The 26,034-nt window shown below is 57.1% G+C and overlaps 3 protein-coding genes across 3 annotated transcripts; 1 reads left to right on the top strand and 2 right to left on the bottom strand.

Annotated features, from left to right (window-relative positions):
• Nucleotides 1-316: 316 nt before the first annotated feature.
• COCSUDRAFT_38742 (PIP5K-domain-containing protein) lies at nucleotides 317-5,466 on the bottom strand (the record flags this gene model as incomplete). The annotated part of the gene is made up of 16 exons (XM_005642669.1): nucleotides 317-448; nucleotides 613-761; nucleotides 1,383-1,524; nucleotides 1,726-1,852; nucleotides 2,140-2,318; nucleotides 2,499-2,621; nucleotides 2,744-2,841; nucleotides 2,985-3,135; nucleotides 3,334-3,483; nucleotides 3,676-3,855; nucleotides 3,955-4,107; nucleotides 4,191-4,192; nucleotides 4,268-4,459; nucleotides 4,598-4,790; nucleotides 4,921-5,046; nucleotides 5,260-5,466. 16 exons carry the CDS (start codon nucleotides 5,464-5,466, stop codon nucleotides 317-319), a joined length of 2,304 nt encoding a protein of 767 aa, XP_005642726.1.
• Nucleotides 5,467-6,928: 1,462 nt separating this feature from the next.
• COCSUDRAFT_49383 (PIP5K-domain-containing protein) lies at nucleotides 6,929-12,793 on the top strand (the record flags this gene model as incomplete). Its single annotated transcript, XM_005642668.1, has 14 exons — nucleotides 6,929-7,150; nucleotides 7,458-7,677; nucleotides 7,828-7,946; nucleotides 8,064-8,228; nucleotides 8,482-8,652; nucleotides 8,895-9,031; nucleotides 9,284-9,503; nucleotides 9,741-9,872; nucleotides 10,240-10,422; nucleotides 10,650-10,946; nucleotides 11,178-11,270; nucleotides 11,465-11,627; nucleotides 11,885-12,042; nucleotides 12,307-12,793. The coding sequence occupies 14 exons, from the start codon at nucleotides 6,929-6,931 to the stop codon at nucleotides 12,451-12,453; spliced, it is 2,427 nt and encodes an 808-aa protein (XP_005642725.1). The 3' UTR covers nucleotides 12,454-12,793.
• An 11,053-nt stretch (nucleotides 12,794-23,846) lies between these two features.
• On the bottom strand, nucleotides 23,847-24,065 carry COCSUDRAFT_20922 (hypothetical protein; the record flags this gene model as incomplete). The annotated part of the gene is made up of 1 exon (XM_005642667.1): nucleotides 23,847-24,065. A coding segment is annotated over one exon (219 nt), but the record flags the coding sequence as incomplete, so codon positions are not given.
• Nucleotides 24,066-26,034: the final 1,969 nt, after the last annotated feature.

Here is a 26,034-nt window from a genome sequence, read left to right as displayed (position 1 = left end):
GGCCTGCGGGACCGCTCTCTGCACTAATTACCGGTACCACGATGAGTAAGGTGACTGCCTATAAGTCTCATTAGAGGCTTTTAGAAAAGCAAAAGGCCTCAACACGGCACATGCTTATCGGGAGGTGTGACACTTTCTCAGGAGTCTTCCTGCCCCGTATCATCAATGTTAGCTGTGACGCCTGGGCATTCGTACATTGTACCGCAAAGCAGCGCGATCACATCTCTCATACTTTAAGTAAGCAGTGCCCTGAACTGCTATGATAGCTCTGCTTATGAGCATAAAAGAAAAAGAAGTGCACGCAGGTTGTGCATGATTACACAAACACCTTCTTCAGGAAATCCTGGAAGCGCCGGGAATAGTGCTTTGGGTCTACCGCAGAGATAGTGCGGCCATTGTTGAATATGGACTTGTAGCCATGCTCCAGCCGCTTGGTCATGTTGTACTCCTACACCATGGCAGGGCCGTTTGTCATGCACGGGGAGGCTTCAAATCACACTGTCAGGTAGATGAGAAAGAAGCATGCTCTGCACTCACCTTGGAGTGTTTTCTTTTCAGATTAGGTGCTGAACTATCAACTAGTTCCAATGCCCAGACCTGCAATGCTCACACCTGCAGGATGTCGATGATGCCAAAGTAGAGGACGACATCTTCGGGCGTCGCGTTGGAATCTGCGTCAGCCGGCAAGGCGGTCCCGACCACGTTCATGCCCAGCTGCGTGCGCTGCTGCCCCATGCTGTGGCTGATCTCGTCTGTAGCCCCTGCGCTGAAAGCGACTGGCCTGCACGCATGCGCACAAGCTCAACGATTATTGTTCATTCTCTGCAGTCAAGATCCGGAATGCTCCACAACAGGCTCCCTTATCACAGTCGCCTTCCAACACTAGGGAGAGGAATGTGTTGGTGTGAAGGTATCTTGAAATGATAGAGAGCTGTGACAAGAATGGCAGGGAGTGGCGCACCTCATGGTGACGGAGCGCTGAGGCCGCATGGAGAGGACGAAGGTGGGGGAGCGGAAGGCGTGGGCGTCGCGCGACAGCATCTGGAACTGCGCCAGGCTCATCAGGTCCGCCAGCCGCTTGCCGCTCACCCCCGCGCCCAACGACGCCTCTATGCGCGCTCGCACCGCCGCCAGCTCAGCCTCCTTCGCCGCCTGCACCACAGCAATGCGCACTCTGATCCACAAAATACCCCAACATCTCTGAGATTCTTGTTGAAGGCGCGCTGACTTTCTTAAGCAGGGCCCAGCACTGATGTGGCCTTACAGAGGGTCCATCCCATGGCCATGGGTGCAATAGGGGTTCAACAGGGGGTGCACCTGCAGGCGCGCAAAGTGCTCGACCTCAGCGTCGGCGTCGGCCATGGTCCCGAGGGCGGAGCTGCCGGCGGCGCGCAGCGGCGACGCCTGCTGCGGGGACTCGGGGCCGTCCGTGGTGGATTGCGCGCTGCGCTGCGGCAGCACGGCGAGCACGCCACCGTTCATTGGCGCGTGCGGCGTATCACCGTCATCATCACCCTCATCCTCCTGCGCACAGTCATCCATGCTTGACACGCTCAACCTCTCCATAGATATAAAGAAAATTTGACAACAATGGAAGAACCTACTGCACAAAGCTCCTTGTTCAGTATGCAATTGGCAATTCTTGCTGTGTCTGCCTGAGCGAAGAGCCAACGTCAATAAAGCCATGAGCACAGGAATGTTTTTCCAGGAGGTGTGTTGGATGACCTTGTCGGTGGCGGGCGGGGAGGAGGCCCAGCCGGTGGAGCGGTAGTGCACGCCCAGGAGCAGGGAGTAGTCCATCACGCGCAGCTCCTCCAGCAGTGCGCAGTCCGCTGCCAGCTGGTCCATCAGCCTGCGCACCCAGGCACGCACAGCCTGAGACACTGCTCACCCGCTCTCATAGCACTCAAGGGTACTTCAATCTGCTGCACGTGAGTAGGCGCTCAACGTACCAATGTGCCGACTTGACTAAAAACACTACACTCAGATACAGGCAGCCAACCTGAAAGTGCAGGAACTTCCATGCAACTATTGGAGGGTTGGAAATGCCCTGCAAGGATCTGCATGGCAGTGCCAGAGCGGATCTGCAGGGGCCTCATCTCACGTCAGCTGCAGATGCAGGATGGCAGTGGGACCCACCTGTCGTGCCAGCCCTCCTCCAGCTTCACTTTGATGTCCAGGTCAAGGTCCTTGAGGATGGTGGCGGGCCGGGGAGCGTCTGTGGCGGAGGTACGCCCTTGCGTGCTGCCCTTCAGATCGTACTGCTTGGCGATGGGCAGCGCGTTCTGAAACACATTGTTCATGACGATGAACCGCACCTGCACCGCGCAGACAACATGCTTGCCAACTGGTTTGTCAATAGGCCAAATGCAATCCTGAGGAGCTGTTAATTGATTGCTTCAGAGTGAGTCTGGGAACAGCTGCAGTTTCGAATCTGCAGCAGCATATTGCTCACTCAGAAGGCCCATGACAAAATATAGGTGGAATGGATTGGGCACCTTCGAGCCATTCTCCGGCGTGACCCTGTAGAGGCCAAAGAATTTGACCAGGAGGGTGTGGGGGTGCTTCTCCACATGTGCCGCATATTTGGGCAGAAGCTCCAGCAGCAGCTTCACCTCACCCTGTGCAAGCATTGCATGTTAGTCATGACATAAATCGAGATCTGGCACTTGTTGTAGTTTTTCCCAAGAAAGTTTTCCAATGCCATCAAGACTGTGCATTGCAGCAAAGAGGGGCGCCCCACCTTGCGCATGGTTTTGATCATGTACTTGTCATCATGCGACACAAAGAAGACGCTGCCAGATTTGCCCGGCGAAGCCAGCTCTCTCAATGCCTGGTCACCTGTGTGCACACAAAACACATAGCACTTCACTGGTATGACTTCCTTTTGCACACCTCTTCCTGTTGTCAAGCTGCATGAGTTGCCAAGGAAGTGCTTTGACACCACAGGTGCACACAGGCTTGATGTGGAGATAATTGCGCACCGCAGATAGACTTCATGTACTCGGCGGCCTCGATGTTGAACACCTCTCGAAGCTGCCGGAAGGCCATGGGACAGTAGTCCTTCCACCGGAAGTCTGTCGATGGGTGTGGCGGGGTCGCCTTGCTGCCATCCCGAGGGAAGAACTGCTTCAACTGTACATGCAGGGCAGAGCAGAGTGCCACATCACTATTAGCTAGTGATGCTCCTCCCACATTTTTAAGTTGAGCATGCGCAGGATGTGCCAACAATTTACGATGCAGTGCATCAGCTGGCAGTCACAATGACCTTTGGTTGAAAATTCCGCAGGAGCAAGGCGTGATGTGCAGCTGGTGATGCATAGCACAGCACACCTTCTGCTGAAAGTGCTCCTCAGACAGCTGCTTCAGGGGCGGCTCCTTGGCGACCTGCTGCGAGCTGTGCCGGATGCCCAGCTGCAGGTTCAGCATGAGGTCGTAGCTGCGGTGGCCCTTGTATATGGTCTCCCCTAGCTTATTTGCAACCTGCAAGAGAACATTACCTCTGATCCTTGTTGATTTATCTGTACCAGCATCACAGACGTTGCCATGACTGTCCGGGGGGCATATACCAATCAAGTAGCAACAAGTACCCTAGCAGTGAAGGCAGTCAGGCGAGATTCTGCACTACCCTGGATCAAATAATCAAGTTAAAGGACTGAGGCAGCCGACGCTCACCCGCCTCCTGCGCCGCTGGCGCCGCTCGGCTCGGTCTGCGCGCCGTCTGAAGGGGCCAAACACGGCTTCCAGCTCCTCGGGTGCGATGGGGTCCTCGCGCACCAGCCGCCCCGCCTCGTACTCCCGCACAAATACCCGCTCTGCCCGGTCACCCCGCCCGGCTGCCCTCCCAGGCACCTCCTCCAAATCGTCTGTAAAAAAGCACAGAGCCCACCATTATCAATCTTGGCACGGGTTCAGCCACTGCTGCACACTGGAGAGCAATTAATGGCCCGTGACGATGGGTTGGACCAGATGCATCCCTGTGAGGCCAAGCCGTCCGCAACAGGGGCTGACCTGATGCATCCGACGTGTGGCCGCCCCGCGGTGATGGGGCATCCCCTTCTCCCTCCACCTCCTCCACCTCGGCGCTCTCCTTCGCCAGCGCGGCAGCTGCTTGCAGAAATAAAGGGTCAAGATTACCGCATGCAATGTTCGACATGCTTGACGACAGCACACCACATTCTATTGAGGACATCTGGGTCTTTCAGCAGAGTTGAGTCCTTCAACAAGTAGCAAAGGGTGCAAGGGCGAGAGCATGAGCGTTGCTGACCTGCAGGCTGCGTTGTATGGCGTTCCAGGGGTGTTGTTGCCCTTTTGTTCTCTGTTGGGGCAGGCCGGTACACGCCCACACCCTCTTTGCAGCCTTCTCTCCAGAACCCATTGTAGGTAGAACCATCTGCCCAAGTGAAGATGCCTATTCCATCTTCCTGCCCATTTTTAAACTCCCCATCGTACCGGTCACCTGATCATGACCACCGCACATCAAAATCGCAGTGTTGCCTTGCGGATTCAGTGTAGACATTGTGATGTGTAACATTACTTATGTTGAGTCAATCCATAATCACAGCATCAATGCAATAGTAGAACTCCTGCAACATACCTGTGTTCCATTTGAGAGTGCCCTTCCCATGCATCCGTCCAGCCTTCCATTCTCCATCATACTCATTCCTATTCTTCCATCTGTATCTGCCAGGGCCTTCGCACTTGCCGGCCTTCCACAGTCCCTCATAGATGTCACCATTTGCATACACTTTCTTCCCCAATCCCTGTTTCAGATCCTGCGCCCAGCCGCCCTGCAAAGTACCCAGGCCAAAGTCAACACTCGTTCAAGAGCACCAATCTCGGGTCCTCAGCATCATGTGAATGGTTGCCTCATGCACAGCAATGATGAGAGGGTAATCGTGGTTCCAGACAACCACCTACCTCATAGCAAGTTCCATCCGGTGACTTGAAGGAGCCGACCCCATGCATGCACCCATTCTGCCATTCTCCTTTGTAGGAGGCGCCATTGGGCCATGTATAAGTGCCAAGGCCATGTTTTGATCCATTCTGCAGATGACAATCACCATCCTTCAGCAAACATTAGGTGTGTCTCCTCGCAACTCATGTTGCTTATCCAGGCAATGTCATGACAAGATTTGGTCTCCCTGCCACGTGGAGTGGTGCTTGAGGCACCAATCTACAGGGGTAGCATGCATCTGCTGCAATTAGGACGATAAGATGTGCACGTGGGAGCAGCTGCATGTTGAGGCAGGCGCTCACCTTCCAGCCTCCCTTGTAGGTGCTCGCATCGGCCCAGCAATAGCGCCCCTCTCCTTCAGGAAGACCGTTGCGCCAGCCGCCAGTGTAAGTGTCACCATTGGGAAATTTCTTCTGATGCCTGCTGTAGCCGGATGTGCTGGCTGACTGTGCCGATGCGCGACGCAGCGTCAGAGACAGAGACCGGCCCTCGCCCCTCTTCAGCGACATCCACCCTCTGGCCCAGTCAACTGCACCTCTGCAAATGTCACGCATCGGCTAAGCACAGGTTTGCAACACTCGTGTATGCACTGTTGATACTGCAGGGACCCTTAGGAAGGCAATTTCTCCCATCTTTAAATTGTTCAGTGAATACAGGATGCAAGAAGGGGGTCACTGCCAGCACAGCTCAGGTAAGTATCATCGACTGCATTGGCAGACAAAGCGCTGCAAGGGCATCATGCAGAATAATCCTTTTAAAGAGCGCTCTTGATGACTCGATGATGGACAGAGCAGCCAGATTGAAGCTCGCACCTTTTGGTCAAACAGAGGTCAAACGCTGTCAATTCCCTTAGCTCATTGAAACTCGTCCTGCCTCCGAGAATGTTATCAAGAAAAGAAGAAGTAGTCTGCTATCGATCGGTACAAGGTTTGCTAGTGTCAATTCTGAGGCGAACAAAGGAAGCTAGGAGAAGATCTCCAGGAACTTTCGGCTTCTTCCTATGTTTTTTCGGTCGCACGATCTGATTAGTACCAAAATGCAGTGCACTTAGATTTGAAGCTGCATTCCAGCAAAACTGGACGAAAGGTTGTTGAATGTGAGCTTTGAGCCGATTCATGCAAGTCTCGATATATTAACGACCCGAAGGAAACTGCTTTGAACTCACAAAACAGACAGTAAATTCTTCCAAACAACAAAGCAACATTCAAGCGAGGTAGTCCTGATTTGATACAGGCTTGCTGAAGAAATCCCCTATTTCTGGTGCTGCTGATAAAACTGCTAAAGCTGCAATCAGTGTGCTATTGGAAGTGGTCCGTTGAAAGCTTCACGGGCCGCTTGTGGTGTAGAGTACAAGCACATCTAACACTGCATGAGCCTTCGTCCTCATGCTGTTGGCCCTGGACAATTTTTCAATAGGGAACCGAGATGCTCACTGAAGCTAGGTAGGCATCTTTCGACGGGCAGCAGGTCTTCCCCAAGCGTACTCGTATTGTCCTGATAGTCATTTACCATGTGATAGTTTTTGTACTTGTGATCTGCATGGCGTCTCGCAAAATCACCAAGGGCACCTTTAATCTTACATCCACAATCCCCCCCCTTGGACGCTGAAACCACGAGAAAACGACGGGGTTTTCTACTTCTGATGGGCACATATGTGTTTTTCAGGCGCATGTTGTATCAAGCAGCAGAAATTCGTGCGAGTATAGAGGACTTGCTCCTGACCAGATGCTGGTCTGCTGCAGGCCTGTTGCGTTCATGGGGCAAGCGTGAAGCAACGTGCCTGAATTCGAACTGGGCGCAATGGACGTGGTAGCGTCCCCCTCACTCCCAGAGCGGCTCGCAGATGTAGCAGAGGCGGCACTGCCCTCCACCTCAGGGCAGAGTATATTTCCAGTGACTGCTGCACAGCTGGCAGAATCAAGTGGGCGAGGGCAGACACAGGGAGGTCCTGATGCGCTCATCCTCCTTAGCATGGCGGCGGTGTTTCTGCTGGCGTGCGTGGCGGCATACCTGACCTTCCTGCGGCTGATGAGCATGGAACAGAAACGGCGCGAGAGAGTGACAGCTGGCAGAGTGTTCAGCCTGCCAACTATCACGGCAAATAAGAAAGCCGCTGTCAGCAAAGCGCCGCCAGTGCCTGGTGTGACAGCAGCGGATGGGGGAAGCAAGTCAGCCCCAGAGACGCCAGAGCAGGTGCACACGCCTAAGCAGGTCAGGAGCAGCAGCCATGATCTGTCTGAGGTAGGCACCCTTGCAAGCACCTGACCTCCTTTCCGTCCCCATGGCATCAGCCAAGATTGCACCTGCTGTCGGCACAACGATGATCACTGGCACCTGCTGAGGAGTTGCCAGCTGATTTCTCAGCACCCTGGTATATTGTGGCCTAGGCCCCATGTCATGAAGCTCATCAACTTCCTTCCATCAGGGAAATACATTGCGCATGCCCACCACACTTTGTACAGTGTACACTATGTAAATGTGTAAGCTTGCTGCTTAACAGGAGACGGATGACGAGCCAGGGACGGCGGTGGCTGGGTCCACGCGGGGCAGCCTGTCCAAGCCGGCTGCGGTGGTGCCAGCGGTGCCGCCCGGGCGCGGCCCAATTGCGGCGGAGGGAGTGGAGGGGGAGCAGCACCATGAGTTCCCAGACGGCGGCGAGTACTTTGGCGAGTGGCAGGGCGGCCTTGCTAAGGGCCGCGGCATCTATGTCTGGCCCTCGGGTGCGCAATCCCCACACGCTGCTCGACACCCAAGTCTTCGTTGAGTCCTTATGCAGTTTTTATGCAGGCAGGACGCCATGTGAAACTAGAATTTTGTGTCTCTTTTGCCAAACCTTTGGGCAGGCATAAGAGGAGATGACACTGCTGCAGGGGTGCGATATGAGGGTGAGTGGAAGGATGGGGTGGAGCATGGCGTGGGAACGCTGATAGAGGTGGATGGGTCCACCTTCTACGGCTTCTGGGCTGATGGGAAGATGCATGGGGAAGGGGTGCGCATCCTTCACCACATTGACAGCTTCTCAGATTTTGCTTGCCTTTACAGTATATCTGATGCTCTGCTTGCGTTGAGATTGTGGCTCTCAGCTGGCTGGGCTGGAGTTGTTCAGGTGTACAAGCCGGCGTCGGGCGCTGACGTGATCACAATGCGCGACTATGCGGAGGGTGTTTTGCGGAAGGAGAACGTGCTGCGCATCGGCCACGTGGACCACCACAAGAATGAGGTCAAGGCCGACCGCACGCTGCGCTCTGAGGAGAAGCGCGCCAGTGCCAAGGTCTGTGAGCCCCACACTCGAGACATACTAGAACACACTGTCTGTCTGTCCATTACAAGGGTGGCATGGGTGATGGACCCTCAGGATGGCACATTTGCTTTCAATTTTGACATACTTGTGGCCAAGGGGGATGTGGGTGGCTGCACTTCTGTGCTGCTTTCTGTGTACTCATGCTCTTATCAGAGATGTGCAAAGGTATAGACGAATGCATTCCAACGAGCTATTGTGATTCCTGATTTCTGGTGGCAAGCAGGAGCAGAATAAGGAAGCACGTCCAGGGGAGACAATTTACAAGGGCCACCGCAGCTATGACCTCATGCGCAACTTGCAGATGGGCATCATGTTCTCGATCGCACGGAGCAGCAAGGAGGCCTCTGACGGGCTCTATGCTGGGCCCGCCAAGGAGGACGAGTTCCTGCAGCAGGTGCCTAAATTTGAACAGTCCCCATCTGAAATATTTCCTGTTCTCACGTGAGGCAGTGCTCTTTGACGCCTGAGGCTTGCTGCACTGCTATAAAGGGCTCTTTGCCTCTTTGCTGGAACTGCTCAAGCGCCATGCTGCACCTGCATACAGGGGCGCAGCTGCGCATATGACTGCGGTCATAAGTGTAGCCTGTCACCGCAGCCGTGACATTTTCATGAGCGGAGGAAAGTCTTGGGGTGCAGGTGACGCAGTACTTCCCCCGAGGCGAGCACAGCGTGTCGTTCAAGTGGAAGGACTACTCCCCCAGCATCTTCAACCGCCTGCGCGACACCTTTGGCATAGACAACAAGGACTACCTGCTCTCCCTCACTGGCGACCAGTGAGCCGTCCTGCTGTTCTTTAGACACGCATGACCAATGAACTCATACATGCAATTAATGTCCCTGCAATACTGACACCAATGCCTGCGAACAGCATTTCCCGCATCTACAGCGCATAGCTTGTGCAACCTGGCAACATCAAATGCTTGTGCCAGCACCCCAGACCAAAAGAGCGCACCTGCCACTGTCGAGAATAGACAACATGCGGCACTCCCTGCAGACGAGCTACTACTCTAACCTGTGCTGCGCAGGGCGCTGCGAGAGATGGCGAGCCCTGGCAAGAGCGGCAGCGTGTTCTTCCTGTCGGGCGACGACCGGTTCATGATCAAGACGGTGTCGCACGAGGAGATGCTGCTGCTGCTCAAGCTCATTCCCGCCTACTACCGTCACTGCGTCGAGCACCCGGCCACCCTCCTCACGCGCTTCTACGGCGTCCACCGCATCAAGTCCATCACCAAGGGCGGCTCCAAGGTGACATCTGCCTCCGCTTGTGGCCACAGGCTGAATGTGCTCTTCGTGGGAAAGACACCTTGGGTGGTGCTCTATCAAGTCCCCATTGCGGTCTCCACTGACATGCACGCAAGTGAAGCAGCTGACACGCCCTTGTCTTGATCTGGGATGAGCGAACAAGTTTCACTTAAGGCAAAGCTGTGGGCCCCTCTGCTAGATTGTCATGCTGCTGGGCTGAACCCAGGGGTGTGTGGGCAGGTGCGGTTTGTGGTGATGGGCAGCGTGTTCCCGACGGAGGTGCGCCTGCACCGCAAGTACGACCTCAAGGGCTCCACGCAGGGCCGCACCGTCGGCACCAAGAAGCTGAACAACCCAGACACCTGCCTCAAGGTGGCCCTCTCACCTGCTTCCCTGCCTGCCGCTGCACCTGCACTGTCATCTTCGTTGATGAAATAGTCAGCATCGTTCCTGTGACTCCTTACCGGCTGGTGATTGCGTGTCTTGTTGCTCCTTCACCGGCCATGCACAACCACTGCACATGCACAGCCCAAGGCTAATGCCGCTGCAGGCGCGATGATGTTTAAAAGAACCAAGCTGCAAGGAGTCACAGATAGGATGGTGACCATTCCATGAAACACATGAGCAGTTGTTGCATTGACAGTCCTGACATGCTGACCACTGCAAATTGTGGAATGTGCCGGAGCTACAAAAACTCCTGCAGCCTGTCGACTGTGTGTGATTGCATTGGTGTGCGAAGGACCTGGACCTGGACATGAAGCTGGCGCTGGCAAAGGGCGCACATGCAGCGCTGATGCGGCAGATAGAGGCGGACGCGGCGCTGCTGGCGCGCATGCACGTCATGGACTACTCCCTGCTCCTGGGCGTGCACTACCCCAAGTGGGGCCAGAACGTCTGGTACCCCCCGCACACCCCCCACAAGGTGCGTCCCCCAGCCATTCTGCCGCCCCATTGCACTACCCCTCAAGCTGCCTGACCCTGAATTCGCCAAAGGCCAAAGTCTCGGGCTTGCTCGGCTGCAACTCCTAGGACACCCACCATTGGACGGCATTGCGCTGCACAACCAAAGCATGAACATGCAACGAATGGCAACTTGTCCTTGTGCAGGCGCTCATTGCATCTGACTGGTATATCATGTGTCTGGTGCAGGGGCTGCACCAGGAGCCTAAGAGCGAGGAGGAGATCGAGGGAGCAAAGGAGAAGGCCGCGCAGGAAGAGCTGCAGCACAGGCAGCTGACCAAGGTGGACACGCTGCTGCTGGAGCGCAACCAGAAGGAGCACTATGCCCGCGCAGCGCGTGACAGCAGCAATGGGGAGGAGTCAAATCCTGCAAACCACGTTCCCAGCTCGGGCATCGCTAGCGTTGTCCGCGGCAGCACCGCCCCTCAGCAGAACGGCACAGCGTCCACATCAGCGCCAGGTGTCGTCAGCCATGGCAACGGCCCGGTCGGTGATGCGAACAGCAGGCAGCAGCCGACTCGGCAGCAGCGTAACCCTCCGCACCCGCCGGCAGGACCTGGCAGCGTGGCCAGTAGAGGGGTGGGCCCACTCTCCTCAGTATCATGGAGGCTTTGATGTCTGAAAAGCATGACAGACTCCCCTGCTGGTGTTTGGAGGCATACCTTGTCATTTGCCGAAGACATCAAACATGCATCAAGACATAAATATGTGGTGCAGGGAGAGGCCTCTGCAGCTCCGACGCAGCTGCAGGCTGCCATGCAGAGCAGCACACCAGGCGCTGCTGGCATCCTGCCGAGCCCGTTCCTGGAAGTAAGCCCTTTCTTTCTCATTGCATAGCACTACTTTGAATGCCACCTGTCAGCTTGGTGACAATCAAATCAACTGAGTGCTTATCTATTGAGAACATCGTGCAATGAAAACCCCCGAATGGGGCGACTCGGTGTCTTGCTGTTCAGAGGTGTCGACTGTGTCGGCGCTGATGCCTGAGCACTGTGTGCGTGCAGGCCAGCAGCCTGGGCTTCGATGAGCCCGGCAAGGGGGGCAAGGCGGTGTCGTTCAGGAAGAGGGAGGGCGGACCCATCGACCTGAGCGACCTGCAGCAGCAGCGCCGCGCCAGCATCGAGCTGGGCATGACCGGCGCCTCACGTTCCTCACTCGTCAGCGCAGGTGCTTGTTCATGTGCCTGATCCTATCATCACAGCCCTTGCACTCACGGAATCTCCTTGCACTGTTTCTCCCAAGCAACAATAGTAGACATGCCTCTGTTCCATTGACTGTGAGGGATGGCCACTTGCCCCAGCAGTCATGCAGGTCATTGCAATGGGCGACAATCGTCTTTGGACTTGAATGTCCTTTGCCTCCAGAGCACAGTGCAGGCTGTTGTTGAATGAGTGTTGAGCGTTTGAGCATGTGGATGATTGCAGGGTCGAGCGGACTGCGGGCTCAGGGGCGCATGATGAGCCTACACAGCGCTCTGCGGGCGCAGCTGGGAGTGGCTGTGCCCGCGATGGCGCTGCCGGAGGACACAGCCGTGGACGCAGAGCCCGTGCTGCTCTTCTTTGGCATCGTCGACTTCCTGCAGGTGCCTGCCGCCTGTGCTCAGATTCTCCTGCAGACAGGACTAGCTTTGATGCTAGCCTAGTGCACCTGTGAGCCGCAGTGCCAGTGGGATGAATTATCGCGTTCTGCTTGTCGAGTGACGCGGCACATCTTCTGCACTGTGCGCATGCGCTCTGGATCGATAAGTTTGATTTCCTGATGGACTGCATCGTTGATATGCAGCTGGCTCCCATTGCGTTCTTGAGGCTTGCCAAAGAATGTGCTGAGGTGCGTGGTGTGACTGCAGCACTACAACTTGCGCAAGAGGGGCGAGCATGCCTTCAAGAGCATCTTTGAAGACAGCCGCCAGATCTCCTGCACCGACCCCCGGACCTATGCCGATCGCTTCTGCAAGTTTGCATGCGGTCTGTTTGTTGCACGCGGCTACCAGTAAAACAAGCCAGGCCCGACGGCTTACATCTGCCAGTTGATCAATCATGTCTGTACATTGTTGCGTGTGGCTTGCTATCCATGTTTACCTGAGGACCGGAGGTCTAGCGGATATGTCCTGACAGACAGGAGGTGGCTTTGATTCTTGTGAGGGGTTCTCAGCAGACAACTATGTGAGGACTTGAGTAGTGTAGACAGCATCTGGCCACCTGATTGTGTGGACGCCTGTATGTGCATGTGGGCTTCAGCTTGTTTGCAAGGGTGTTGACGATCTCCCAGCTGCTACAGCTGCCAGTATCTGCATGTTCTAGCTAGATTCAGTACTGGTAATGAAGCTCAACAGCCTTGGAAATATTTAAATCGCCTTTTAAGAGAGGGAGACTGAAAGTGCACATGTGTCTGTGTGAGGCGATCTAACCTAACACATGCATGGGAACTTCCCCTAGAATAATATTTAAGGCGGCCCATCTAGGCCAGATCTTTAAGGCTGGCCAGTGGCTTGAAGTGACTGTAGGAACAGGGAGAGAATTTCTTTGAAGCTTTTATCCTCATGAGCACCCAACGTGATGATGTGCACACGCGCGTCATCCATGGACTGGCCAGTGCATGCACCCCTTCAAGGATTACAGGCCCGGACTCCTGGAGGCCCCTGGCAGGGCTGACAGACCATGGATTTGACCAAAATCTTTAAAGGCCTCTCATCACTAGTCCGCTACAAAGACACTGGGCCAAGATGTCAATAGCACCAGGTGCAGGTGGAAATATATCTCATTTGTTTGAGTCAATGAGACCCAGCGCACAAACATGAAGAACAACTGATGTGTTTAAAAAAAAACAACACGAGTGCTTGATCCATTGGAGCTCGTCATCCCTTGGAAGCTACTTTCTTCTGAGCCTGACTTTCAGCTTTACGGCACCGCCAGCTTTATCAGTGGCGCCTTTGGCTGCCACTGAGCCACCAGGCTCTGGGCCTGCGGCCCTGCTGGCTTTCCTTCGCGAGCCAGACCCCTGACTGGGCGCAGCTCCACCCAGTGCAGCCCCAATCTGCAGCTGAGCGCCTCCGTCTTCTGGACCGGTGCTGTCCCTCCCTCGAGGCGACCACCTCCCGGCAAGCTCTGGCTCTTGATCTTGAGATCCCCCTGCAACAGCATGCACAAATTCACTATCAGTCACTATCATGTGGCTCCACCCAAAACCACACTGGAACGGGCCCGCTACCCAAAGCATCGCCATCAATCAACAATGGTAACAACAAAAGAGCGCTGGGGCTGTTATAATCTTACGTTTTCTTCGCCTAGCAGAAACTGCCTCTGCCGCGGGGGTTTCTGCAGGGCTGCGCCGGCTCGGCCGCTGGCCGCCAGACCGCTCTGTAGGCCCCGGCGTGGCCGCAGCCGCCTTTTCTGCCGCAGCAGCCGCCGCCGCCCTGGGCCCCTTGTTGCGTTCTCGCGCGCCTGAAGGCTGCTCCTGCGAGGCAGCTGCAGTGGCAGCTTCCGCGTCGGCGGCCTCTGCGATCGCGAGCAGCTCAGCCCGCTGCCGCCGCCGCTCCGCGCCCGTGAGCGCCTCTGTTGGTGATGAGGGAGCTGAAGGTGGCGCCTGACCTGGCTCGGACTGTGGCGATGGCTCTGCACAGAAAGTCAGCACACAACATCATTTGACCCAATTTATTAATGAAGCCCGCGGAATGCTAGATGAATATGCAAGTGGTACTGAAATGACACTGATCAGAGGAGTGTGTGGGGAAGCACCTGTGGGAAGGTCAGCAGCCTCCCAGCGCCTGGCAAAGTCAGTCTCAGCAGCGTTGCACAGGGGGAGCAGGTCGGAGGTGGGCTCGTTGTACTGCCGGCAATTGGCCCATACAAGCGCCACATCGTCCAGCACTGGGCCTGTTTACCAGCAACCGAATCATTAATTACCACCAACAGAATCATTAAGGCTCAGGGGTAGGGCAATTCCTCACAATCCAGCATAGATAGTCCAAAACACTAGCAGGCATGCAGCTGCTAGATTGACAGAAGCCTCGGTTACCATAGCAGATATATTTAGCTACTTTGTGTCTTGATGTGTTTCAGCCACTGGTTTGCTTGATCGGAAGGCCAGTGCATGAAATTTGCAGCTCCACTGCTGTTGCATCACAGATGCTGCAGACCATGCCACACACAACCAAGTTGCGTACAGGGCTCACCAAGGGAAGTGTAGTCGCCACGCTTGAGCGCCTTGGCGATGGTTCCGAGGTCCATGGGCCGTGCGATCTCGCGGCTGTACCCGGGCGCCATCGCGTCAGTCACCGGCGCCTCGAACGGCCAGCCGGCCTCGCCGCGAGCAACGGCGCGCACCACCTTCCCCGCAGCCGCCAGCTGCTCGGCAGACGCCGGCGGCCACTCCACCCGCTTCCCCTTCTTCTTTTTCTTCTTCCCCTTGGACTTGTCGCCAGGGGTGACTTCGGTGGCAGCGGCAACGGCAGCCAGGAGAGACTCCTCACCCACGCGTCGCCGCTTGCCGCCCCGCTCGGCCTCTGCCGGGGCCTCGTTGTCGTGGGCGCCGACGTTGTCGCGCCGGCGCTTGTTGCCGAAGGTGGGCAGCGGCTCGTCTGCGTCCTGTTCTGGCGCCTCCTCCCTGCGCCGCTTCTTCCGCCTCGGCTGCTCATCTGCAGACGTACATCATGGTCTGAGGATCATGAATAACACTTGGACTCTCCAAATGTTGGGATCGGAATAAAATTTTCATGAGCAACTGAAGAAGTTCTATTGGATCAGCCAGGAGTCTGCCGAGCTTGGGCAGCAGAGCGTGGGGCTGCACCTTGGGTGCTCTTGTTTTTGACGGCAGGCATCTCCTGCTGGGTGCGCTTGGATGCGCGGCCAAGGGATGACAGCTGGGGCAGGCCCTCCTTGGCCCAACGCTGCTCGAACGCGGCTTCGGCCTCGGCTGCAATGGCGGCTATCTCGGACGCCTCCGTGTTGAACTCCCGGCAGTTGGCCCAGATCAGTCCCACATCGGCCGCCACCGCCCCTGCCACCACAGCCACTGCTGCTTCAAAAAAAGCTCACTGGCAGTCCCTGACCAACTTTATTGCTTAATTGAATTGAACTGAAGACAGAGATTTGCAAGAACTGCACATCCCCGTCAAAAGTGATACACCAGACATGTGACGCATGCGCAGCTGTACAAATCACAATTGCGGCAAATTATTGCATATTATTCCCCAGATAATCCAGATAACCTAACTGTAGAGATCATCTGAAAATCATTCGACCCATGCAGGACTTACGACCAGCGGCTGAGCAAGCGGCGCACCGAGGGACTTGTAGCGGCCGGCCTCAAGGCGCTGCGCGACGGTTCCCAAGTCCATGGGACGCCTGATGGCGGCGTGGTAGCCGGGCGCGTGCTCCTCCATCACCGGCTGTGCGAACAGCGCCCCCACCTTGCTGCGCGCCACCTTCCGCACCGCCGCCAGCGCCGCCGCCGCCACGGAAGGCTTTAATCCCTCCGCCGGGCCGCCTGCAAGGGAATCTTTACTGACTGACTGCAACCATCATATTGTTGCAAAGCTGCCACATGCCAATTAACTGACTTGAAGTCTGGCATTCAGACCCGGCGTGGCACACCACCCTTTCAAGAATTGTTACACAAAGTCACCTTGACAATCTAGCGGAACCACAGGCAGGACTGCCCCGGTAATTGTCACCGTCAATCTCACTGACAGAGGTGCGGTTCAGAGCTCAGCACAACTCCTGTTTCCCCCTTGGCACACCATGCAGGGGATGGGGAGGGCCTACCAACAGCCAGAGTCGCCTCTGCCCCCTTCCTGCCCTTCCTTCTGGCGCTCTCAGCTGCCGGCACAGCGCTGGGCCCGGCCTGCGAATCGTTTGCATCGGCGGCGGGCTGGGGGTGCTTGCGCGGCAGGTCAGCGTCCTTCCAGGCGGCCAGCAGCAGCTTCTCCAGGCGCTTGCAGATGCGCATGATGTCGCTGCCCTCCGCGTTGTACGCCCGGCAATTTGCCCACACCTGCCACAAACCCCAGATCCACCCTGGTCACCTCAACCCAAATCGCGAACAAACCCACGAGCATCCCATGAGAAGCACCTCGCACGAGTCTTCAGCATCCTTGGCTGCATAAAACAAGAAGCTTGCAATGACTTTGCTGCTGCTGCAGTGCAATGACCAGCAGCTGAGACACCCTCGCAAGGATTTTCCTGTTGCCCATAACAATTTCCATTGAAGGTTTATGCTTTTGACAAAGAAATCTTCGCCCTAGCGGTGCCCACGGTAGCTGCTGCTGTCCAGCCTGCAGCTCCGCTAATTTTTTAATTTTCTGTGCCTGCAGGGTCTGCAGTTTTTAAAAAGTGGGCGTAATCAGCGCGCACCTGGCGGACGTCGGTGTAGGCGTCGGCCGGGTGCGCGTACTCACGCCGCTCCAGGGCCTCGCGCAGCGTCCCCAGGTCCATGGGCCGCGCCACCACCCTGCTGTAGCCGGGCGCCACGTCATCCGTCACCGGCGCCGCAAATGGTGCCGCCTCCGGCAATGCCAGCACCTGCAGCGCGCATGCTGTGTGAAGCTCTGAAAGCAAATGAAGTCAGTGCATTCCGTACAGCACACCAGTGCGGATGGTTGACATCCATGAAAACCCGCGCTGGGACGTTGTAAACACCACTCCATTTCTGTCTCCCATGGCAGCTCAGTGTCTTCAAAGCGGGTGCTAATTTTGATACGGATGGCTTGAGCAGCCAGGTAAAGAGAAAGACTGGTGCAGGGAGAATGGTGCAAGGATGCATGTGAGCAGGAGAAGCGCACCGAGTCGATGGCGTCAATTGCGGTGCGGCGCCATCTCTTGGGCAGGCCCCTGGACTTGGGCTGCAGGCCATCTTCTGCCTCAATGCCCCTCTGCAGCAACATCCATAACTCAATTTTTGACTTTGCCGAACCAACAGGCTGCAAAAGGGATGCTTTGGTAGTGCACAACAGGTCTGCTGGGAGGGGACTTGAGAGGGTACCTGGGATTCAGAGTCCTGCCTTCGAGGCAGCTTCACGCGCAGCCCGGTCACCGGCGTTGCCTCCGCGGCCTCCTCCTCTGCATGGTGCCTCTTTTTCTTCTTCTTCTTGCCAGATCCTGCCAGCGCTGCATCTGGCTGCTCCACCTTGATCTCCCTTAATACACCCAAGATCGCATCATTACAGCAGCAATTGAACTTAATACAGCTTGAGACCAAGCCTTTCAAAGAATTTGCGGGTGGCAAATGAGCAATGCTAGAAATGTCACGGGCATCTCAAAGATCTGCAATGTGCAGAGAGACACTTACTTGGCAGAGTCAGTAGGCAGAGCAGCTGTAGTGGAGGGCAGCCTGGGCGGACGGAGGCCACCACGCCGCCGGGAGCACAGCGGACACACCCACCCGTCCATGTCGGCAACCTCCTGCATGGCAAATGCAGAAGAACATTCAATTTCTGTTCATGTTTGGAAATGTTCCACATATTATCAAGCATGGCACCCACCGAAGGGCATGCACCACCATGCATTCGTATAATGCATGACAATAAGACAGTGGCATCGGTCACGCCGACGCAGAGGCTCACTTTAAGGGCACAATGCAGCAAGTGACAGGTCAGGGATGAAGCGGGAGGAAGCAGACCTCCATGGTAGTGTCGACGCACTCGGGGTGGAACCACTGCTCGCACTTGTCGCAGGCCACAAAGTCGCGCGGCGCGGCCGGGTCGTCCGGCTGGCGGCACAGGCAGTACAGCTCAGCGGCCTGCCCCTCCTCGTCCGCCTCCCCTGCGTCCTCTTCATCACCCTCTGCCTCCTCCGTCTCCTGCCTCGCCGCCTGAGTGGCAGCAGCCACATGTTGTTATCAGCAAAGCTTCCTTGTGAGCACGCAATGGGTCCCCGCCACTTTGAGCACTGATGCATGTTGTGATGCTCAAGTGGCTCACCCTGCGGCGTGGCGGCTTCCTCTCTGTGGGTGTGGCAGCTGCAGGAGCGTCGTCAGCCTGGGCGCGGCGCTTGCCGGCTCCTGCGCGGATGCGCATGCCGCGCCGGCCCGTCTCTGCGCCGCCCTTCTTCTGGCGCTGCCTCTCGTGCTGCGCACGCCGCTGCTCCGCCCTGCATGTACACAAGCCGACGCAGCCTCAGTGTCTGTTGCTTGGCATTTTAATTTAACCCCGGTGATTTGAGCCAGAAATCAAGGGAATCACTTGCCAATAAGCTCGTGTACCCCAGAGATAGGCCAGTCCCCTCTCTAGTAAGAAGAGGGAATCTTCTCAAGTAATTCAGTCGTATGGATCTGCATTGTCACATTCCCGAAGGTGCTTGTGCTATCTATTTGTGAAACAGTTTGGCAGTATATATCAGCAACTTGGCAACAGAGACCGTACCGGTGCATCTGGCACTCGGGGCACTCCCACTCAGAGGAGCCCAGCGCATCGATCTCGTCCTGGGTGGTGCCTGCGCAGGCGCCGTGGTACCAGCGATTGCACACGCCGCACGCCACCCACAACTCGTCCCGATCCGCCGCCTCGCCCCACTGCGCCCCGCACAGCGTGCACGCGTCCGCCGCGGCAGCAGCCGCTGCCCTTGCGGCCGCGCGTGCAGCCTCCTTCTCCTCCTGTGCGCCATCAAGCCAGTCAGCAAGGCAGATGTTGAGGCTGGAGGCATGTCTCTCAGACCGCTGCATTAATAAGGCATGACTACGCAGGGACGCTGAAGGAGGTTGCAAGCATGGCAGACAGGGTAGCCAATCAAGCAAGCGCACGTTTTTTAACAGTCAAGCAAAGGCCCAAGGGGGCAACTGCTGCCATCGAATGCTTTGACTTTGAAAGCGCATTCGCCAGAAGCAAGCAAATCTTCTCAGCAACCGGCTTTGTCTGGGAACCTTGAAGACCACTCAAGTGACTGCGGGTGAGCCGTTTCTTGAGTCCAACCCCACAAAAGCAAATTAGCTTTTGGGGCCGTACCCGCTCGGCCTCTTGCGCGGCGCGCGTGGCGAGGATGGCGGCCTCACGGCGCGCCTTCTCCTCGTGCATGCGCACCAGCCACAGCGGCAGCTCGCGCTCGGCCACCCACCGCGCGCACTCCGTCGACCCAGGCATCTGCATCCCCGGCAAAAACGGTCCCCCTGAAAACCCGCCAGGCCCGCCGATCTGCAGCCGGTTTGCGTACGCCGCTGCCGATGGCACCAGGCCCGCCAGCCCACCTGCGGTCGTGCAGCCGATATATATCATGATCCCCTATGAGACTTTCATGTGCCAATCTTTCAGATTGGGTCTTGTGCACTACTTTTACGACATGTTGGGCTACATGAAGGGTTATACTGCATGCCCAGATAGGGCTGTCGGGATGCCGTTTTGCAGTACTAGTGTTATAGATTGCATGAAAGGGGGACCCACCAAGCTTCGCACGATTTGCTGGGTCAGTCGCAGCAATAGCCGCACTGGCAAGCGGCAGCCACTTGTTTGCCGACCGAACGTTTTCAATGGTTGCCGCCACTGCCGCCGCCAGCCGCGACTTTGAATCCTCCTGCTTCCCAGACTTGGCTCCAGCGCACTTCTCCACGGCTGCCTGTGCTGCGGCCGGCGAGGCCCCATTGACTATGAGCAGCGCTGAGAGCTGCGCATCCGTGAGCGCTGCAACATGGGGTCTGCCATTTGCTGGCTGCTCCTTGGGAAGTGCAACAGCGCCGTTCTGCAGGACTGCAGGAACAGCTGCTGCCGGTGCTGGCGAAGGTGCAGCGAGTGGTCCATGCTCATTTGCTGCTGCCGTTTTGGAGGCTGGAGCGCCCTCAGAGCTGCCAGAAGCCGCTGCTTGAGCTGTCTCAGGAAGCTCTTTCTCCTCCTGCGAGAAGCACTGGAGACAATTAGGACGCGGAACACCGCTGTGCTGATGCCTAGGACCTGCGTACTCCCAGCAGGGCGCCAAAAGCTTGTGAGACTGATCAGACATGAACACCTTGCCAAGCATAGAATCATCAGACAAGCCAGCTGCCCACCTCGGGCAGGTCTGCTGGCCCGCCGCGCAGCAGGTAGTGCCAGCCGGGGCCGCGCGGCGCTTTGCGGCGGGCGAGGATATCCGCGCCGGCCCATTTGCCGTCCTCGGCGGGGCGCCGCAGCGAGTCCCACAGCACGGCTGCGTCCATCGCGCGCAGCTGCAGTGCCAGCTCCGGGCAGCTCTGCGCCGCCTGTGCGGCCGCGCGCCACTCCAGCCGCTGCGCGATGCCGGGCTTCTTCGCCGAGTACACCAGCCCCGGCACGCGCTTGCGCCCTCCCCTGCCGAATACCAAACACAGGTTGTGATTCATGTCCACAATTGTGCTCCTTCATCGCAATGTCTGGGTGAAGATCACCGCCACAACCATATCCTGCCCTTGCAGGGCATGCACACGGGAAAGGGCCAGCATTTTGAACCCAGTTATCAAGACCCAGTTGCCAATTGATCAGGGGTGCAGGTAAATCTGGCCCAGAATGAAAGATGATGTTGACCTACTTGATGCGCTGACAGCACGTGCACATGACGGCACGCTCACATAACTGCTCACTGCACAACACGCATAGGTAAAGAAAGGGGCCGCACTGGCGAGCGCCGCGCTTGGCGAGGTCCTGCGGCAGGCGGAAGCGACCAGTCAACCGCGCCCACAGGCCCCGGTTGTTCACGACCCAGTGCCGAGCCTTGCCCGACACTTCCTTGGTCGCCTCGTTCTCCACAATTCTCTTGTCGTGCTCGTAGTCGAATTCGGCGCCTACGTCCTCGTCAGCGTCCTTGCTGGGCTTGCTGGAGGAGGCTGCGTTCAGCTCCGCAGCTGTGGCCGCCAGAATCTCGGCCATGCTCGGCTCCCTGTAGTCCACCGCCGCTTTCTCGCGGACCCTCCGTGTGGTCATCACCCCGGGTGTGCCCCCTGCAGATTCCACGACCCAGTTCTCTTGGTACTTCTTCATAAATTACCGTTCTAGATCAAATATGAAAGGATGCTCTTCGTGATCCAAGTGGGACAAGGGGTAAAGATAGTGATCAGGTCCCAGGACCCTGGCAGAGGTGCACACCTGCATCGGCGCCTGCTGCACCCGCCGGCCCGGGCGTGTCCGGCCGGCTCGCCGGCTCGGAGTCTGTCTTCTGGGCGGGTGCGGGCTGCCCGGAGGTGCCCGGCTGGGCAGACGCGGGCTGCATGGCTTTGCGGGGCCGCACTGCGGCGGCTGCGGCTGCTCGCGCGGCCAGCGGGTCCCACTCTGGCTTCAGGGCCGTGCGGCGCAAATGCGACTCCAACTCAAGCATGGCCTGTGCTATGGTCTCCACGTGCGTGGCATTGCGCACCTGCAACGCAACATGTCATATTTACAAGATCCTAGTGATTGAAAGACAGAGCGTTGATATGTGCATGGAGCTCTTGAGGACAATATGAAGCAAAAAGACGTCCACTACCTTTGGCTCAATTTTCCCTCATATCCCACAAGGTGGAAGAATGATAGGACTCTATTGTGAGAAATGCATGTGAAAGGTAAGGTGTTTGGGCACCTGCGAGGACCAGGAGCGTCGGTAATTGGCGTAGTCTGGGCCGTCCCAGGGGCCGTCCAGAACGCCCCACAGGTCGCGCTCCGCCTTCAGTGCATAGTTCACCAGCGTCTGCAGCCTGCGGCCAAGGCAATGTAGATTGAATTTCATAATCTTCCATTGGGTGGCCTTCATGTGTGGCTGCCATGTGTCAAGCACACCAATTAAAACAGTGTGGTGAACGAGCAGTGGGGATCCCTGTCCTTGCAAATGCTGGTCATAAGTTTCAGTATGCATTGCATGGACAGGGACAGCCAGGACCACGCCCCCAGCTGCACTCATTGGCATGCTTCCCAAGCAGTCATTGCAGGGAATGAACATCATGCTCATCACCAACACCAAAATTGCAGAGAGAGATCGCACTTGGACTGCAACTCGGGGGCTTCGTTAGGGTTTTCAGAGCGCACGATGGGGTTGAGGCAGCCCTTGCGCAGCGCCGGCCGCGTGCAGTGCACGCACACTCCGCACTTCTCTGTCGGCCGCGCCCCCTTGCCCTGGCCCTGTGTCACACAGCACACAGGGATATCAGCCGAGCACGCATTGCAGGTCCTCACATTGTTCCCTGCGTCATGGCAGCAATGGGAATCTTGCCAGCAGTAATAAGGTGGGCAGTCCCTGGCTCCGGTGATTGGACACATCTGACATGCCCCGATCATCACAGCATGCCATGATTGTTCTTACTACACGAGAGAGTTTAACCAGCACATCAAAGCAAGCAGAATTGCTGCTCTGTGGCCGGTGCAATAGCCACGATGGCGCCAGGTCAGAGGGACAAGAAGGCACAAAGGAGGGAGCTTACAAAGGGCCAGAGGAAGCGGGAGATGGGCACGGGGACGAGCAGCTCGGCCAGCGGGATGGCCGGCTTGCCGCCGACGGGCTTGCCGCGGCGCCGCACGGTCTCGTCCACAAACGCCTTGGTGGCCGCGGAGGATGCCGCCCAACCGTTGCGGTAGCGGTTCAGGTACCCCTCCGCGCTCGTCATGGCGCGCTTCTCTGCGCGGGAGAAGCAGAGGTGCTGAGTCGATATTGACTCAATGCACGTACTGCAGCATCCTGACTCATGACTGAGGACTCTCTCCTTCCACATTGTTAATGCCACTGGAGACAGTCTGGTCAGGGGATGGTGAGAGACATGCAGCCAGAGTAACACCGGGGTGCTGGTAAAACAATAAAGGCATCCGATGTTCATGTTTAGGTGTGGATAGCACAGTCATATAGACAAAGGACACCAGGTGACAGGAGATAGCGATGTGAGGGCAGGCATTCCACCATCTTGCAGATCTTCGCTCTCGTGTCCCAATGGTTCCCTCTGTCAGTATCAGCTGTGCTGCCACCACTGTAACGGCAGAGCTGGCGGCTTCGGCGCACCTGTGGGGGGCGGCTTGAGCAGGGCCTGCAGGGAGGAGCTCTCGTACTTCTCCTCGCGCTTGATGCGCTTGAGGAAGGAGGCGCGCTCCAGCGCATCGGCGCCCACCAGCCGCGCGACGGGGACGGGAACGCCATCGGCCGCCTCGACCGCATCCGCGCCGGAGCCGGCCCGGTCGGGGCGCGCGGAGCAGAAGAGCGCGCCGAGCGCCAGCCAGCAGGGGCGCCGCGCCTGGTCCAGCCCAGCTCGAGGAATGCGCAGCCCCGCGCTCTCACCTGCGGGAAGCTCAGAGAACGCTTCAACATGCTTCAACATGCCGCTCAACGTTCCCCACAGACAATCACATTGGGCACCCCTTGACACAAGCACCATTGAAGGTCTGGCGGGCTTGCCGGAAGTCCTTACGGCATTGCTGATTTTTGATTATCACCTGGGATACTCTCAAGCTACTGCAAGAGAATAGCAGATATGCATGACGAAGCTGCACTGTGAATGGTGGAACTAATGTGCAGCAGCGATCATCATGCATGCTGGGTGTGAGTACAGAGAGGGGCGCGCACCGCGGCCGCCGAGGGCGCACTCGGGGCAGAGCCACTCGCCCTCGGGCAGGCTCTTGGCCTGCTCCCCGATGCAGCGCAGGTGGTAGGAGGCCGGGCAGCCGTCGCAGCACAGCAGGCTGCCGCCCTGGTTGCACAGGCAGCAGTTGTCCGTGTTGCCGTCCGCCTCCACCCCTATCTCCTTCCCCTGTCGCAATCCACACAGCCTTCAGACTTCTTTCTTACAATGCAACCGCAAGGCTCTGCTGCCCTTGCATCCTGTTCTTTGAGATGCACAGAGGGTTCATCTCTAAGTTATCTCTTGGTGAGACATACACTACCATGAAGATGGGACCCTATGCAGTGAGTGTGACCCTCAAAATGCCGAGTAGGACGAAGTCAAGCACTGACCTCGTCATCGGATGCGGCTGCTGCACGCTGTGCGCGCTCCTCGGCAGAGCGCATGGCAAAGGCGCCGCCCTCGCCCTGCGCGCCGGCCACCCAGTAGCCGCACGTTTCGCGCCGGTCGATCTCATGCCGCACGCTCCGCACGTCCAGCAGGTATCCAGTCAGCACCGACAAGATCTGCGCCTGCAGCAGAACAATCATGCTTCAGGATTAATGTATGCAGGTACTCCTCATTACTTCCTTCACAGCAAATACAGTACACTGGCAAATTTCCTTTGATGGCAGTCTGATCATGAGCCGCTCTGGTGCCTGTGTCGGAAAGGTATGAAGTGAGCATCCTGCAAGGTGAAGTGAGCTACCTTGATGGTGGCTGGCAGGCTGTAATACTCAAGGCAGCGCCTGCGCGAGAATGGGCCGCGCTGCATCAGTTCCCGGATCTCCGAGGGCACCTCCCTGCTCTCATACTTTTTCCGCCCCTGGCCCAGGGCGTTCAGATGATGCACGTCTGCAGCTTCCTCCTCTTCATTAGCAGCCCCCGGTGCCGCCTCACCTCCCTCTGGCGCAGGTACCGGCGCAGCCGCACCCTAGACAAAACCTCATGGTGAGAATGCTAGACCTTGTTTTCAAGTGCTCCAGTTGAGTGCGACCATTTTCAAGGGACAATTAGATGATAGAAGGCGACAGCGTGCTTTCCAGGGGGCTGCAAAGTGTGTGCCTCACCCCTGCTGGTGGCGTTTGTGGCTGCGGCTGAGGCAAGAGCGCAGAGGAGAGGTGGCCAGTTGGGTCATGGGCAATGCGCAGAAAGTCCCAGAGGTACTCCGGCCATGTGACGCCGTCCAGCAGGGCCAGGTCCAGGGCGTGCTCTGCGCGCTCTGCCCTTGTTTCGTCCTCTGAAAGTGCTCGCAGCAGGCTCACGTGCACCTGTAACATTTTTACGCATTGGCTCACATTTTCACAATCTGACATGGCATGTGCTGCATGATGGATATGGACCCAAGCAATGTTGTAGGCCCCGATACTTGGGTGCATGGCCACAGACCAGGCAAAGCTGAATGTGAATAGCAACTGCTTAAGGGAGTCAATCCTCTTCACAACACACAATAGCGGCAGGATGCACACCTCGTCCATGAGAGGGGTGGGGTGCGTTGCGAACAGTGCGGCAGCAAATTCCTCGAATGCCACCGGAGACAGGCGCAGCTGCCACGAGAACGCTCGCAGGATTAGATACGCCGCCACCGCATCACCTGGTCACCAAACTATTCCATCAACTCTACTAACAACGGGCAAAGCCCCTCTACAATGAACTAATGCAAACTCAACGAATGGAGACCAAGTGGCACAGCATCACAGCTGTCCAATCACAGTAGGATAGAAGAAAGGGAGAAGGAAGTGCATACCGAGGGCATCGGTTTGGGCGGTGATGGATGCTGCGCCGCCTGGCCGCTCCAGAACAATCTCGGCAGGCATGGCTAGGTCAGGCGGCAATTCTGTGGCAGCCTTGGCGCCCGCTGGCTGAGCAGCCTCTTCCTCCTCGGGCTCGACGCCCTCTTCCTCCTCTAAGGGTGCCTCCTCTGGCGCAGCAGCTTCGTCCTCAGCGCCCTCTGTAGGCTCCTCGGCCTTCACTTCTTGCTCACCTGAAGCAAGGAGAGCAGGTCACATGATACATAAAAATATTGACGTAATCATATCGCTGTAAGAATGCGAAGTAATTCATCCTGTTTTCAAGTTCTCCAGAGTCCCATAGC

This window comes from Coccomyxa subellipsoidea (assembly GCF_000258705.1).
Source record: "Coccomyxa subellipsoidea C-169, whole genome shotgun sequence".
Classification (NCBI taxonomy): domain Eukaryota; kingdom Viridiplantae; phylum Chlorophyta; class Trebouxiophyceae; family Coccomyxaceae; genus Coccomyxa; species Coccomyxa subellipsoidea.
The sequence above is the reverse complement of the archived record's forward strand: the minus strand, read 5'-3'. Positions and strand labels throughout refer to the sequence as shown.